We start from the raw sequence: 15,341 nt of genomic DNA, 5'->3' as shown, positions 1-15,341 counted from the left end.
GACTGGTGTGAATCATAAGGCAAGTTCCAGGCTGATGTGGTCTACCTAATAAGACCTTGTCTTAAAAAAAGAAAAATCACTGTACTGGGGCCGGGAAATGGTGTGGCGGTTCACGGTGCCTGCTGGCAAACGCTGGCCAGAGGTCTGCACCCAGCAACCACGGAAAGCCACAGGCTAAGTGGTGCAACCACCTGCGATCCCAGCACACCACAGTGGGAGGGTCCCGGCAGCTTGCACATACAGCTTCCAAAACCTGCCTCGTCACAGTAAAGATGGGAGCAGAGAAAGATTGCTTCTTGGAGGTAGTGCTTTAAGGAATAGGAGGCAGCTGCATGTGCATGTGTACATATGTGTATGAGTGTCTCGTTGCCAGGACTGCTCTGATCCTCTTGCCACAATCTCCTCTTATGCTCTGAATAGGGGCACCTCAGGCACATGGTACCATGCCCAGTTCTTGTGTTTGAAACTTACTCTGCTTCTAAGAGGTACCAGTTGCATGGCTTCATTTGCCATCCTAGTAAATAATAGCCCAGGTCCCTTTACCTGGAGTGTGGTTGCTATCATGGGCTAGTAGGAGTAAACAGGTGAATATTTTGCACATGGAAAAAGAATACAGGTGTGAGCCCATTCTCAGAAGAAGCAAGAGTTGTCCACTGCTGAGCTTCTCAACAATTCAGCTGTTGAACCCATGGAAAGCCTGCTGCTCAGTGCCAGTGGCATTCTGAGTTCTGCAATTCATCTTGACATATTTTTTTTCTAGACTTCCTTACCCCCCCCTTTTATGCAAGAAAGGACAAGAATTACTCTATTTGATACCCAAATTTAGAATTCACTGTAACTATTTGTTACACACTTTAGTTGCTAAAATAACATAGCACATGGTGTATTGCAAGTCTAGTTCTTTTTTTGTACTGACCTCTGATTGCAATATATTTGCTACACACAAGTGAGTTTAGTAATTAACACTATATTTTTGGCTTTTAAAAAGCATTTTGATGGCTTAGTGGGTAAGGAGCTTTATGAAGCCAAAGGACCCATGTTCAATTCCCCCACTTCCCTAGCAAGCCAGATACACATGGTGGTGCATACGTCTGGAGTTTGTTTGTAGTGGCTAGGGGCCATAGCACACCCATATTTGCTCTCAAAAATTTATATATATTTTTAAAATATTTATTTCCTTATTTATTTGAGAGGAAATGAGAATGGGCATGCCAGGGCCTCCAGCTGCTGCCAACAAACTCCAAATGCATGTGCCCCCTTGTGCATCTGGCTTACATGGGTCCTGGGGAATTGAACCTGACTCCTTTGGCTTTGCAAGCAAGTGCTTTAACCAGTAAACCATCTCTGCAGCCCAATAAAAACATTTTTAAAAAGTAAAAGACAAAGCACTTTATAGCTTTTATTTTATTTTTCCTTGGTTCTTTCCTGTTTATTAGCTTCATTTACCTCAATTCCTTAGAAAATCTCGTGGCACCTTATAGTAAACTTCGGTTGTCCAGAGGAATATGACATGCTCCAGTGAACCTGTTCCTTACTGTAACTTAGCCAAGCCACAGCCATGCTTGTTTACAGCTTCTCAGCTGAGATCCTTGAAAGTAGGTGGTATGTTAATAAAGAGTAAAGAGGTTTCCTCTTCCAAGGGCAATATTTTTAGCCTTAAACAAAGGATGAATTGGCCTACTTTCTCCAAGGTCCACTTCTTCCTAAGCAGAAAACAGTACGGGAACAGAATTTTCTTCCCATTCAAATATCTGTCTAGCTGTTTGTGTCCAAAAGTAGATGGGACCTGGCTATTTTTTTTTTTTTTAATATAAGGCTAAAGGCTTAGGTATTTTTAGAAGAAGACTGTACGATCTTCAGAAGTATTTTCTGTAACCTACTGAGAGATAAGAAAAGGCATGCTCAAGGTATTAGGAATGAGCAAAACAAACTTGAGGGAATCCGAGGTTAAAGTATCTGAAAGTTACTGACAACGTTTCCCATGCATTTAAAACAAATCTCTCGGGCTGGAGGGATGGCTTAGCGGTCAAGGTGTTTGCCTGCAAAACCAAAGGACCCAGGTTCCATTCCCCAGGACCCACTTAGCCAGATGCACACAAGCGGGCGCACGCGTCTGGAGTTCGTTTGCAGTGGCTGGAGGCCCTGGTGCGCCCATTCTCTCAAACACTCTCCCTTTCGCTGTCAAATAAATAAAATATTTAAAACAATCTCTCGTAATTTATGATCCTCCGGGCAAACTAGGTCTGTGCTCCAACTCTGCACGCAGCTTTTCTCTGCCATGTGCCTGTTCTCTTGGTGGGTTCAGAGGCTCAAGAAGGAAAATCAACTGTAACGGCCAAGTGCCTAAGGCAGGCTGCTAAGCATGGGGATCTCAGCAGGCCCCACTATGCCTTTATGGGCCTTCCAAGACCTTGACCAGCCATCTCTAGTAGTGAACATTATATTCTTGCATGTAAATGCTTCTTGCAAGAAAGTAGGCCTCAATCTCATCAGCTCTGAAATCAACTGTAAGATAGGACCTGTTGTATAGCAAATTCCTCCTAATTGAAAGTACCTCCTCCTGAGCGAAGGAGGGAGTCAAGAGGTCAAGTATGGGAGAGCTGAAACTTAAAATGGTCATGGCAAGGTTATAGAGGCAGTGAACAACTGGTGAGGGGCAGACTTTGGCCAGTATTGCGTAGTTTTCTCTGAATTGAAACATTCTTGGGGAGAGGAAGAGGCGACCAAAAGGGCCGTTATGTATTTTTTGAAAATATTTATTTGAGAGAAACAGAGTGAAATAGGCAGATATAAAAAGGGCGTACCAGGGCCTCTCGGTATAGGGGAATCGAACCTCGGCCCTTGGGCTTCCCACGCAAGCGCCCCAACCACTAAGCCATCTCTTCAGCTCCATTATGTAATTTTGAAAAAGTTCCCACCTTCACTTGTGATACAAATATGAATTAAAACCATAATGCCATACCATTCCACACTCACCACGGTTAGGAGAGAAACGACGGTGCAGTTGTGCGCAAACAGCAATTAGAATGCCCGCGTTACAGTAGTTTAAAAAAAAAGAAAGAAAAAGAAGAAGGTCATTCAAGTTTAAGTGAAGACCTGAGTTCGCTTGACAGAGGATTAAGTTCAAATTGAGATGTCCAGGTTTTTTTTTTTTCTTCTTTGTGGGTCTAGCCTGTTTCCAAATCGTACAACTTGGTTTACCCCAAAGTCCCACAAACATGTAACCCCTGGCATTTCATGAACATGTATCGTCTCCCACTTTATTCTACGACAGACAAGACGTTTGGGGTGGGGTGAGGAGCCAGGGAGGGAAGGCGGTGGTCCCGCGGTGTACTCGCCTTCACGACACAGGCTACCGCGTGCGGTTACACGGGCCGCGGGATCGGCAGGCCCGGGAGTGTGGCGGGGGAGAGCGGCTCAGATCCGCCGCCTTCCTCCTTTCTCCCCCATTTCCGAGCCCGGGAAACTGAAAGCAGGCAGTAGCGCCCGCGGAGGCCTTCGCTTCTCCCAGGAGCACTGGCCCGCAAAGGCGCCAGCCGGCCGCAGCGCTAGCCACGCCCTCCCCGCGCCGCCAGACCTGCGATTCGCGCTCGGCCCCGCGTCACTTCCTGTGCGTCCGCAGAGGGCGTCGCTACGTGACGCGGCGACTTCCGGGCCGCCGCGCCCCGCGGCGAAGACGTCGGCCCCGGCTGGTGTTCGGTCTATGGAGTCAGTTGGCTCCGGCGGCGGCACCGAGGCAGGAGCCGGTGTCCGAGTCGGGGTCGCCGCCCCGCCAGGATGTTACCGAGCTTGGCCGCCGCCGTCGCGGCGCACAGGTGTAGCTGGTCTTCGCTGTGCCGGCTCCATCTGCGCGGCCGGGCAGCCGCCCGCGGCTCCAGCGACCGCCAGGGTGAGTGACCCGCGCCGGCCGCCGTCGCTTCTCCCGAGCCGACCGGGCGGTGCGCGGGTTAGCCTTCCCCGACCGCAGGTGCCGTCCGCCTTTCCGACCTCGGTCTTTTTTAGGCCAGCCCGTCAGTCTCTCGACGGTCCTTGCTCGGGTGTCCGGGAAACCTTTGGTGGTGCTACGGCCCGAGCAGCTTCCCGGCGGGGCGGGCCACCCTCCTGAGCCCAAGCCAGAAGAGACCCGCGATGCCACCTATCAGTTAATGGAGCATCGCGTCAAACGCCGCGATCTTTGGACCTCACTGTCTCGCCCTGCTTAAGCGCCTGGGTCTGAGATGTTCCTGCGCTTTCTCACAGTGCCACCTTGTTTACTTGAATTCCCTGAAAGAAAGGGCGGGCTATCACATAACTTTACCCGACCTTGCTTTAAGAAGTGTGATGGCTTCTCGGCAGTCGTTGACTAAGCCGGGTTTGGGATCGGAAAACAAAAATACTCTTGAGTTCCATTGAATAATCCTTTGGGTGAATTAAAACAACAACAACAAAAAAAGTGTTTCCTTGGAATTGTAACCCAGGATAAGTGATAGTTAATTAGAATTTTCGTGCTCTGCAGCATACTCTTCTGGCTGAATTTTAAGTTCGAGAAGCTCCAAAAACGCCGTTGAGCTTGCAAGCTTTTGCTTTTCTTGTTGCTGTAGCTTGACGTGTCATAGCTTGACAGTGAGGGTCCATAGAGCCTGGAGGGAGAAGACGGGACTAAATCCATACCTAACCCAATCCTTCGTATTCTTGGGAATTGCAAACATTGTTCACAGAAACATTTCTCAGACATCCATGTTTGTGACCTCCCAATGGAAATCGAAAAGTTACAGTCAAGTTTTTAAAGTGATAGAAGCTGTAATAAACTCCCATGCAGTGCAAATAAAGTCGAATATATTCGTATCTCTAATTTTCAAATAAATAAATTCAAACGCCTGAGTGTGGTGGTGCACACCTTTAATCCCAGCACTAGGGAGGCAGAGGAGGAGAATCACCATGAGTTCGAGGCCACCCTAAGACTACATAGTGAATTCCAGGTCAACCTGAGCTAGAGTGAAACCCTATGCCAAAAAAAAAAATTTTTTTTTCAAAGAATTTTTAGGGGCTTTTTAGCTGTTGACTTTTCCCATATTGGCAATATCCTTGATTGTTTTATGAACAGAATGAATCACCTAACCAGGTGAACTGTGCTTCAAAATCCCCAAGTAGTGTTTCTAACATAATTGCTTATATTGACCAAACAATTTTGGCATTTTACACTGAAATTACAGATAGTGACTATTAAGTTTATTCTGAATTGCCCCTTAAGTGTTGGTAAAAGCAGCCGAATAGTGTAATCTATAACCCTGTCCTCTGTAGCTGTCCTCTTGCCAGAAATTATATGCTTTGTCTCCTCTGTCTGTGTAGCACAGGTAATAATTACCTGTCTCTCCATCCAGAGTGACTGCACAGGTCTTCAGAATGTTGGCTACAAACTTAAAAAGCATTTTTGTACTTTTAAATTAAAAAAAAATCATTTTGCTGGGCATGGTGGTGCACGCCTTTAATCCCAGCACCTGGAAGGCAGAAGTAGGAGGATGGCTGTGAGTTCGAGGCCATCCTGAGACTACATAGTGAATTCCAGGTCAGCCTGGGCCAGAGTAAGCCTCTACCTCAAAAAACAACAACAACAAAAATCACTCTGTGGAAATTTAATTGAAAATACTGAAACAATTATTTGAAAGGACAATCATAATAATAGTAAAATGTAAAAGCCATTTAGAAAAAGAACTGTTTAAATTGAATACATGCATGTAACAAGAAAGGATGACTCGAAGGGGTTTTGGGGACGTGGGAAATCCAAAACCAGAGGTTTTTCTTTGAGAAGCAGTGAAGTTTAGGTTTTGCTTCTAAAACTCTTGCTAGTCTAGGAGAAGCATATGAGGAATAACGTTTGGGCATCATCTAAAAGGCTAGAAAAAATATTCAAGACAGTGCTGTTCAAGAGAATATGAGAGAGCCGGGCGTGGTGGTGCACGCCTTTAATCCCAGCGCTGAGGAGGCAGAGGTAGGAGGATCTCTGTTAGTTCGAGGCCATCCTGAGACTACACAGTGAATTCCAGGTCAGCCTGAGCTAGAGTGAGACCTTGCCCCCCAAAACAAAACAAACAAAAGATATTAGAGCCATAGATGTAATTTTCAGTTGCTTGACAGCAATAGTCTAAAAAGTAAAGCTAGTAGCAAGGGGGATGGCTCGGGAGCCACAGCTTGCTGCACAAACTAAGGACCTGAGTTTGGAACTGCAGTACCCCTGTGAGAAGATGGCATGGTGGCGCAAGCATATGATACAAGTGCCAGAGCCAGGAGGATCCTGGGGAGCTCCTGGCTATCCAGCCTAGCTGATTCTGTGAAGTTTGGGAGAGAATTCTGTGAGAGATGCTATATGAAAATTAAGGTGGAAAACAACATAGGAAGACACAGAAATCAGGCCTCCACATTCATCTACACCCTACTCACATGCAGATGAATGCACATATTTGCAAAAATATAAAAACAAATTAATATATTTACCTGGCATACTAAAATAACTCAACATACAGATATAAGAAACTGTTGAGCTTTTCCCCTTCAAAATCCAGTGTGTATTTTACACTCAAAGCCCATCACAGTTTGGACTAACCACACTCAGTGTACAATAGATAATGAAGTTACAGGGAGTGCCCCTAATTACAGAGAATTTCTATAAACCAACGCACATTAGAGGAGAAGAATGGGCAAGGGAAATGACTGAGGAATACATTCCAGTACTCTCAGTAGCAGTGCAAGTATGTTCCATTCTCACTCAAAAGCAGAGTTACACACGTTTAAATGATTTTAGTGATCACTACCTAGCTAAATTTTTCATAATGATGATACCCTTGAGGATGTAGGAAAAAAGGAACTACGGATTGAAAACAGGATTGACATTGTTTTGGGAGATAGTTGTAAAAAGAACTTTAAAAAGTTCATGCCCTCTAACCTAACAGTCCACTTAAAATGATTTATTTCAGGGCTGGAGAGATGGCTTAGCAATTAAGGCATTTGCCTGCAAAGCCAAAGTATCCAGGTTCGACTCCCCGGGACCCACATAAGCCAGATGCACAAGGGGGCACAGGCATCTGGAGTTAATTTGCAGTGGCTGGAGGCCCTGGCGCACCCTTTCTGTCTCTCAAATGAATAAATAAATGATTTATTTCAAATGATCATATACATGTTCAAATGTATATAGCAAATAGTACTAAATTGGTATTTATTTATTTGAGAGAGAGCCATATAGTGAATGGGTGAGCCAGAGACCCTAGCCACTGCAAACCAACTCCAGACGCATGTGCCACCTTGCGCATCTGGTTTACATGGGTACTGGGGAATCAAACCTAGGTCCTTAGGCTTGGCAAGTAAGCAACTTAACTGCTAAGCCATCTCTCCAGCCTCATACAAGCATATTTTTAAAATAAATTATAATGTAGAAAATTAATGACATGGGAAAAAGTTATTAGGTAAATAGAGAAAAATTTAGTGAAATATATACTGTGACATTAGTAGTGTTTTTTAAACGCTCTATAGTATGGCGTATACCTTTTTGGGTGTGTGTGTGTGTTTGGGTGTGTGTGTGTAATGTGATGTATATGTATGGGTGGGTGTGGTGCATCTGCGATTTTGTGTCCATGTAGCTCCCATTGCATCCCAGTCCTTGACTGTGGTGGCCAGAGCAGAAAAGATGTGCTATTCCATCACTGTTCTGCCCATTCTTCTTGAGCCCAGAGTCTCTTACTGATCCTGGAGTTTGTCATTATCATTGTTTATTCCTGTTATTTTTGCAAGCTCTGGTGAGTCTTATGTCTCTGCTCTCCTAGTAGACTTAGGTTACACACATGTGTAGCTATGCTCAGCAGTTTGGGTGGGCTCTTGAAGCCCTTATGCTTGCCTAGAAAGTACTCTTAACCATGGAGCCATCTCTTCCACCTGTAAGCATATACTTCTGAATAATAAATATGTTCATTTCCGGTATTGAGGATGTAACTCAGTTGATAGTTGTTGCCAAGTATGCTCAAAGCCAGTACTGCATAAAATCAGATGTGGCAGCGCACAGCCATAACCCAGCAAACTGGAGGCAGGAGGATAAGGAGTTCAAATTCATCCTCAGCTACATATTTAAGGTCTCACTCCAGCCCAGGCTGACCTGGAATTCACTATGTAGTCTCAAGGCAGCCTTGAACTCACAGTGATCCTCCCACCTCTGCCTCCCAAATGCTGGGATTAAAGGTGTGCACCACCATGCCCAGCTTCACTTTTCTTGTTTTAACGGTTTGTAAGTGTGTGTGGATGTCATTACACATTTCCATATATGTTTGTGTCCAAGTTCAACTGTAGACTAGAGACTAGCTGTCTGTCTTTAGGAACTCTGTCCCCTATTTTTGAGACAGGGTCTCTCATTGTCCTGGAGCTCCCAGCTAGGCTGGACTGGCTGGCCAGCGAGTCCCAGTGACCCTCCTGTCTTTGCCACCCCAGTGCTGGGATGACAAGCACACACCAGCATTCCTAGCATTTTATATGGGTATTGGGGATCAAATTTAGGTCCTCTTGCTGAAAGCCATCTCCCCAGCCCCACTTGATTGTTTTACGTTTTCTCTCCTTTTTGAGAAAATGACTTCTGTTTAGCCCAGATTGGCCTCAGACTTGTCATTCTGCCTCCACTCCCAAGTTCTTACATTTTCTAAGCAAATTTCAAAAATAAGACAGTAGAGATGTATTCCAAGATGCAGTGAAGAGACTTGCCAGTGTCATTTCTTTCCTCAAAGAGTGGCCTATTCCGTACTATGAAGTCATTAATGTCACATCAATCATAGTCTCTTGAGACTGGCTATTTAGTCACACTTCCCTTTCCTAGCTGAATAAATAGAATTTCTGCAGTTTGGGCTAGCAGCAAAGATAAACTGGGGATAGTCAGTGTGTTACTATTATATTGACTGTTTCACAAGTTGTAATGATGTTAATAAGACCTTTCTGATGCTTCAAGTAGTTTACCAGTAAATGTACTTTGATGTAAAAATTCTTTTTTTTTTTTTTTTTTTTCGAGATAGGGTCTCACTCTGGCTCAGGCTGACCTGGAATTCACTATGTAGTCTCAGGGTGGCCTCGAACTCTCGGAGATCCTCCTACCTCTGCCTCCCGAGTGCTGGGATTAAAGGCGTGCGCCACCACGCCTGGCTAAAAATTCTTAAAATATAAAAAAGTAGAAGTTAAAGTAAAATTTTTATGTTCCAGATGTTTATCAAATTTCTAATATTTGAAACCATATTGAATTAGTCTCCTTTTTATTCAACATTCTAAGATAAGGGTTTCCTTTTTTAAAAATTTTTAAGATTTTATTTTTTTTTCTTTTCACAATTTTTATTAACATTTTCCATGATTATAAAAAATATCCCATGGTAATACCCCCCCACACTTTCCCCTTTGAAATTCCATTCTCCATCATATTACCTCCCCATCTCAAGGATTTTATTTTTAAATAAAAGTTTATTTAAGTTTATGTATTAGAGACAGAGAGAAGGAGAGAGAGAGAGAATGGGCACGCCAGGGCCTCTAGCCACTGCAAGCGAACTCCAGATGCATGTGCATCCACCATATGCATTTGGCTTATGTGGGACCTGGAGAATCGAACCTGGGTTCTTAGGCTTCTCAGGCATGTGCTTTAACCGCTAAACCATCTCTTCAGCCCTAAGCTTTGTTTTTTTAAAAAAATTTATTTGTAAGGAGAGAGAAAGAGACTGTGTGTACCAGTGTCTCTTGCCACTGCAAACCAACTTCAGACACATGTGCTACTTTGTGCTTCTGGCTTTACATGGGTACTAGGGATTTGAACCCAGGCTGTCAAGCTTTGCAAGCAGGTGTCTTTAACCACTGAGTCATCTCTCCAGCCCAAGAATTTCTTTATTAAGGATTTTTTGTTTTAATTTTTGGCCAGGCATGGTAGCACACACCTTTAATCCTAGCACTTGGGAGGCAGAGGTAGGAGGATCACAATGAGTTCAAGGCCAGCCTGAGAATACATAATGAATTCCAGGTCAGCCTGGACTAGAGTGAGACCCTACCCCAAAAATCCCCAAAAAATAAATAAAGATTTTTTTTTTTAGGCAAACCCAACCAACAGACTGCCCTTGTTTTTTTATGAAAGAGAGAATTGGCACACCAGGGCCTCCAGCCACTGCAATTGTGCTCTAGACACTTGCACCACCTTTGACATATGGCTTACCTGGGATCTGGAGAGAGACTGAACAACACAGGTCCTTAGGCTTTGATAGCAAGCACCTTAATTGCTAAGCCATCTCTCCAGCCCCTATTTTGTTGTTGTTGTTGTTTGTTTTGTTTTCCGAAGTAGGTTCACACTGTCGCTTAGGCTGACCTGGAATTCACTCTGTAGTCTCAGGGTGGCCTCGAACTCTCAGTGATCCTCCTATCTCTGCCTCCTGAGTCCTGGGATTAAAGGTGTGTGCCACCACACCTGGCCTATTAAAGATTTTTAATGAATACATGAGGAAAATATAAGGACCTGCCCTAATGTAGTCATTTTCTCTTTGGGAATAGAAAAAAAAAAGTCAAAACTTGTTTGTACTTTTTCCTGTAATAATATCATAAAGAACCATCTATTATTAAAGGGATAAATAATATCATAAAGAATATTCTATATAATTATTTCAGGTTCACACTTAGTAACCTCATTTAAATAGAGTGAAAATTGTATAGTTTTGAATATGTTAGTGCTTTAGAAATTTGGGGTGGGAAGAAACTACTGAAATAGTCTCTTAGGTAAGGAAAACATAGCTACAAGCCCGACTCAGGTCCTAAAATTAGCCAGGAATTAACTCGAACTACAAGTTGCTTTTTGTTTGTTTATATTGTTGGAGAGGCAGCGTGTATAGTGGACTAATATCAGCTTGAAAGAAAAGGAGTTTCTTTTTGTTCTTAGTCGGAACATGAAGGCCACATTTTCCTGAGAGCCAGACTAAGTAGTAGAGAAACCAGATTGGAGAGAAGACAGTGGTTGCTGTGCTGAGACCCGTGATTGTTGTGACTGACCTGATCAGGTTTCAGCTCTGAGTGCATGATGAAAACAGCCCTCCATGCACAGCAGTGGCGAGTTCCTGCTTAGGTTGATAGAGCAGTAAGTGCTCTGTTGTATAGCCTATTGGAGATGACACCTCAAAGAAAGGATTTAAGATTGGGAAATATTTTACTATATTTCTGCCAGCTAGAACTAGTGAATTCAGGGGTGCACTTCACAGATGGTTCTATTTCTACCATCATGCGTTTAGTATTACGTATCTTATTTAATCAGATACGGACCTATGTAGTTTTTAGCATATAAATAGTTTTAAATTTTATGTTAATATCGGAGCTATACTTAAAGCTGCTGATAGCCGAAATTCTACTGAAATTAAAAATTAAGGACATAGCTGGGCATGGGGTGGCACACGCCATTAATCCCAGTACTTGGGAGGCAGGAGGATCTCTGAGTTCAAGGCCACCCTGAGAATACAGAGTGAATTTCAAGTCAGCCTGGGCTAGAGCGAGACCCTGCCTCGAAAAAAAAAAATTAAGGACATTTCCAAACAGCAAGGAAGCTAGGATTACCAGGGTAATATTAGAAAGATTTAAAGAGACCCCTACTGGCCAAGTATAAAATCATGTGAGCATTACTAAAACTTACCATTGCAGCATGGTAGGCAATGAACTTATTTTGAGAACTGGTTAATAAACGGAAAGAATTAAGAATTTGTCTAATGAATGAGGTAATAAAATTAGAATGTAATCATTTTCAGTGACCTAATACATAATGGTTCTAGGTGTGGTATAACAGTAGACACTATGATCAGAAATGAAGGGACAATTGGATATTGCAAGTTAATCTTTCTTTGGGTAGTAAAGAGAGCTTTACCAATGGTTATTGCAAAATTAGAGAGATTACATAGGTAGCAAGCCCAGAGTTTAGAGGAAATATACTCGTAGTAGGCTCAGAGATGGGAGAAAAATCATACATGTAATTGAAGTTACCCAAAGCATAATGCAGATAGAAAACAAGCAGAAAATTACTCAGGCCAAGAAGCAGTGCTCTGCTGTCCAGGCTGGATAAAGAGGCAGACTTACATGCGTCCAGACAGAGATCACCAGGCAGACAGAGGGCAGAGATTAGCATGGACAAGCCTTTATGTTCAATTAAAAAATGGATTCTTTGGGGGCTGGAGAGATGGCTCTGTTTTTAAGGTGCTTGCCTAAAGCCTAATGACCGGGGTTTGATTCTCCAGTACCCACCTAAAGCTAGATGCACAAAGGGGCACGTGCATTTGGAATTATTTGCACTGGTTGGAGGTCTTGGCATGCCCATTCTGTCTCTCTTCTATCTCTCTGTGCTTGCAAATAAATAAATAAAAATATTTTTAAAGTAGATTCTCTCTTCAGGCTCAGGTCTGTAAGGGGAAGACTTGATTGGTTGCAGATTCAAGGGACTGGCCATCTAGGTAGTGTGCTAGACTGTGGAGGCAGCAGAGGGCACTGCCGCCATTGTGGAGGAAACTGGCTCCATTCCTGCCAAGGCAGGTGGCATTGTTTTGGTTCCCTCTTTGGGCTTCTGTCCCTCACTAAATCTGCGTTAAAGCAGCTAGCTTTCTTCCTAAGTCTCCTTCATCACCACTTACAAGGTGTTCTTATGAAGCTGAAGTTGGATAATACCTTTACATTTATTGATTTATAGAATGCATAGAAAACAGGTTAAACAACACCATGGAGATTAAGACTAGAAACTACAGAAAATTATGACAAACAACCTGATTTTTTTGTTTTTCGAGGTAGCGTCTCACTCTAGCCCAAGCTGACCTGGAACTCACTCTGTAGTTTTAGGCTGGCCTTGAACTCACAGCGATCCTCCTACCTACCTTAGCCTCCAGAGTACTGAGATTAAAGGCTTGCACCACCACACTCAGTTTATTCCTTATTTTTAAAATGTGTCACACACACAAAGACATTGGCAGTTTAAGAGAGACTTGAAGCTGGGCATGGTGGCCCACGCCTTTAATCCCACCACTGGGGAAGCAGAAGTAGGAGGATCACTGTGAGTTCAAGACGACTCTGAGATTACATAGTGAATTCCAGGTCAGTCTAGACCAGAGCAAGACCCTGCCTTGGGGGGGTGTGAGGGGATACTTAAAAGATATAATATTGAAATATTGATATAAATTATTTTATGTTTGAGGTGAGGGTAGAGATGAGATAAGATTGGCCATAAATTGAGCAAAAGTATTGATGACAAATATTCTTGTTAGTTAGTAACTGAAAATAGATTTTTGGGTTGGGGAGATGGCTAAGCTATTAAAGGTACTTTCTTGCAAAGTTTGCCAGACTCCGCTCATTTCCCCAATAGCCAGACTCACAGAGTGGTGCATGTGTCTGGATATCATATACAGTGTCAGAAGGCCCTCCTGTGCCCATTTTCTCTCTTTCTCTCTCTCCCTTCTCCCCCCCCCCCCCACCCCCCGCAACAAATAAATAGATTCTTGAACAGGACTGAAAAGTCAGAATGTCAGTGGTGGCAGAAACACAGCCACCAACAATCTGTGGAGCTTCCTGTCCACTTTGGGACTTCCACCCAGGAAAGCCCCTTCCTTGAATATGTCAAAGGAGAGAAATTCGGGGCAAACCAGAGTGAAGCGGTTAGGAGTCTGTTATGTATTTTGACAGAGAGTCATGTAGGCAATGTAAGGTTCCAGAGTGACCAAGGACCACGGAGAACACTCTGAGGCAAAGATGGAAGTTTTATTCAGGAAAAGTACGAGCTGCTAAGACTGACTCTCAGGAGCAGAGCAGTCAGTCTGGGTTACAGATCATGTCCTTTATAGGTTTTTTTTTTCTCTCTCTCTTTTTTTCCTTTATAGGTTTTTACAATTGGGAAAAGGTGAGAAAGGGGGAGGAATTTTCTTGTTAGGGCAGCAAATCTCTGTTCTGTTACATTAGCCATATGGAGAGGCCAGGAGTGACCTGGTGAGAGATAAGGGGACAGTAAATCTCTGATCTCAGGGTGAGACCAGAAGTGACCTGGTGAGAGATAAGGAGGGGTGGAAAATCCTGCTCTTGGGCTTCTTTCTTGAGAAATGTGGATGATCTAGTTCCTTATATCTCCCTGTAACCATCCTGTTTTTCTTTTGGGAAGCCCATTTCAATCTAACAGGAAAGAGCTTACAATGCTTAACTTTTAAGTAAAGCTGCTCTACTTATTTTCCTTAAAGACTTGTTTTGTAAATGAAATTGTCAGATGGTTTTGTGAGGCACACTGTGTGATGGTTAATCTCGGTCATCATCTTGATAGGATTTAGAATCATCATGGAAACCAATCTCTGGGATTGTCCATGAGGGATTTTCCAGATCAGATTCATTGAGACTGGAGGCGCGCTCACTGTGAGCAGCAGCATTCCATGGGCTGGCATCTAGGACTAGATAAAAAGGGAAAGTGCGCTGAGCATGGCTCACCTCTCTGGGTCCTGGCTGCAGGCATGATGTGACCCTTCTGTGACTTCGTCCCTACCATGCCAGACTACTCCTGAACTGTGAGCCAAGAAAAGACATTCCCTGTACTGCTTTGGTCAGGATATTTTGTCATAGCAAGGAGGAAATAACTTACATGCACACTGCTTAGGTTTAAGGAGAGAGGAGTGCCAATACTGCAAAACTCAGGGTTGCAAGCATTCTGCCCTAAGCAAGCTTAGTTCGCTTGTTTTTAACTTCCTTATTTGAAATGTCTTCAGGACAACACTCGTCTCTGTAGGTAGTTTTGGCTTTATTGAAGTTTTTGTTCACGGGAGAAGCATAGTAGATCAAGCCTATCTCATGGTGAGGGCCTTCTTTCTCTTTACCTGTGTCTCCCATTCTGTCTCGTGAGCACCAGTGGCCATAGTGAAAAGGATATATCAGAAAGGCTACGTGCATGCATGTTTATTTATTTATTATTTAGTGTGTGGATGTGCCATGGCTCACCTGCGGAGGTCACAGAATAACTCTCAAGGTGTCTGGCTCTTCCTCCACCTTCTTTCAGACAGAGGCTCTTGCTTTTGCAAACAAACATCAATCTAGCTAGCCCCCAAGCTTTGGATTCTCCTGGCTCCACCTTCCATTGTGGTGGTGCCTTTGGATCACAAACACATGTGCCACGTTGCTAATGGCTTTATGTAGGTGCTGGGAAAAAATGAGCTAGAGTCAAGGACTTTTGTCACTGAGCAGTTTCCTCAGCAGCAATGTACTGTTGTAATATTTTTATTGCTCAGTATTTAAGAAATAGATGCAAAATGGCAAAAACATACCACTTTAAGCAGTTGGTCAAATAAATTAAAGCATAAGTTGGATTTTTTTCAAAAAAG

The 15,341-nt window shown here is 43.5% G+C and overlaps 1 protein-coding gene across 2 annotated transcripts in view; it reads left to right on the top strand.

Annotated features, from left to right (window-relative positions):
* Positions 1 to 3,710: 3,710 nt before the first annotated feature.
* The window catches only part of Slc30a9 (solute carrier family 30 member 9), a 57,404-nt gene continuing 45,773 nt past the window's right edge, over positions 3,711 to 15,341 (top strand). Inside the window, exon 1 of one of the 2 annotated variants that reach the window (XM_004658671.3) lies at positions 3,711 to 3,889. In XM_004658671.3, coding sequence (XP_004658728.1) covers positions 3,778 to 3,889 — 112 coding nt within the window. In that variant the 5' untranslated portion in view covers positions 3,711 to 3,777. The remainder of the gene's footprint in view (positions 3,890 to 15,341) is intronic. The other variant, XM_045130172.1, reaches the window with a different exon arrangement.

The sequence above is a fragment of the Jaculus jaculus genome, chromosome 11 (genome assembly GCF_020740685.1).
Source record: "Jaculus jaculus isolate mJacJac1 chromosome 11, mJacJac1.mat.Y.cur, whole genome shotgun sequence".
Lineage (NCBI taxonomy): Eukaryota > Metazoa > Chordata > Mammalia > Rodentia > Dipodidae > Jaculus > Jaculus jaculus.
Note: the sequence above shows the minus strand (reverse complement) of the source record. Positions and strands in the feature narration are given on the sequence as shown.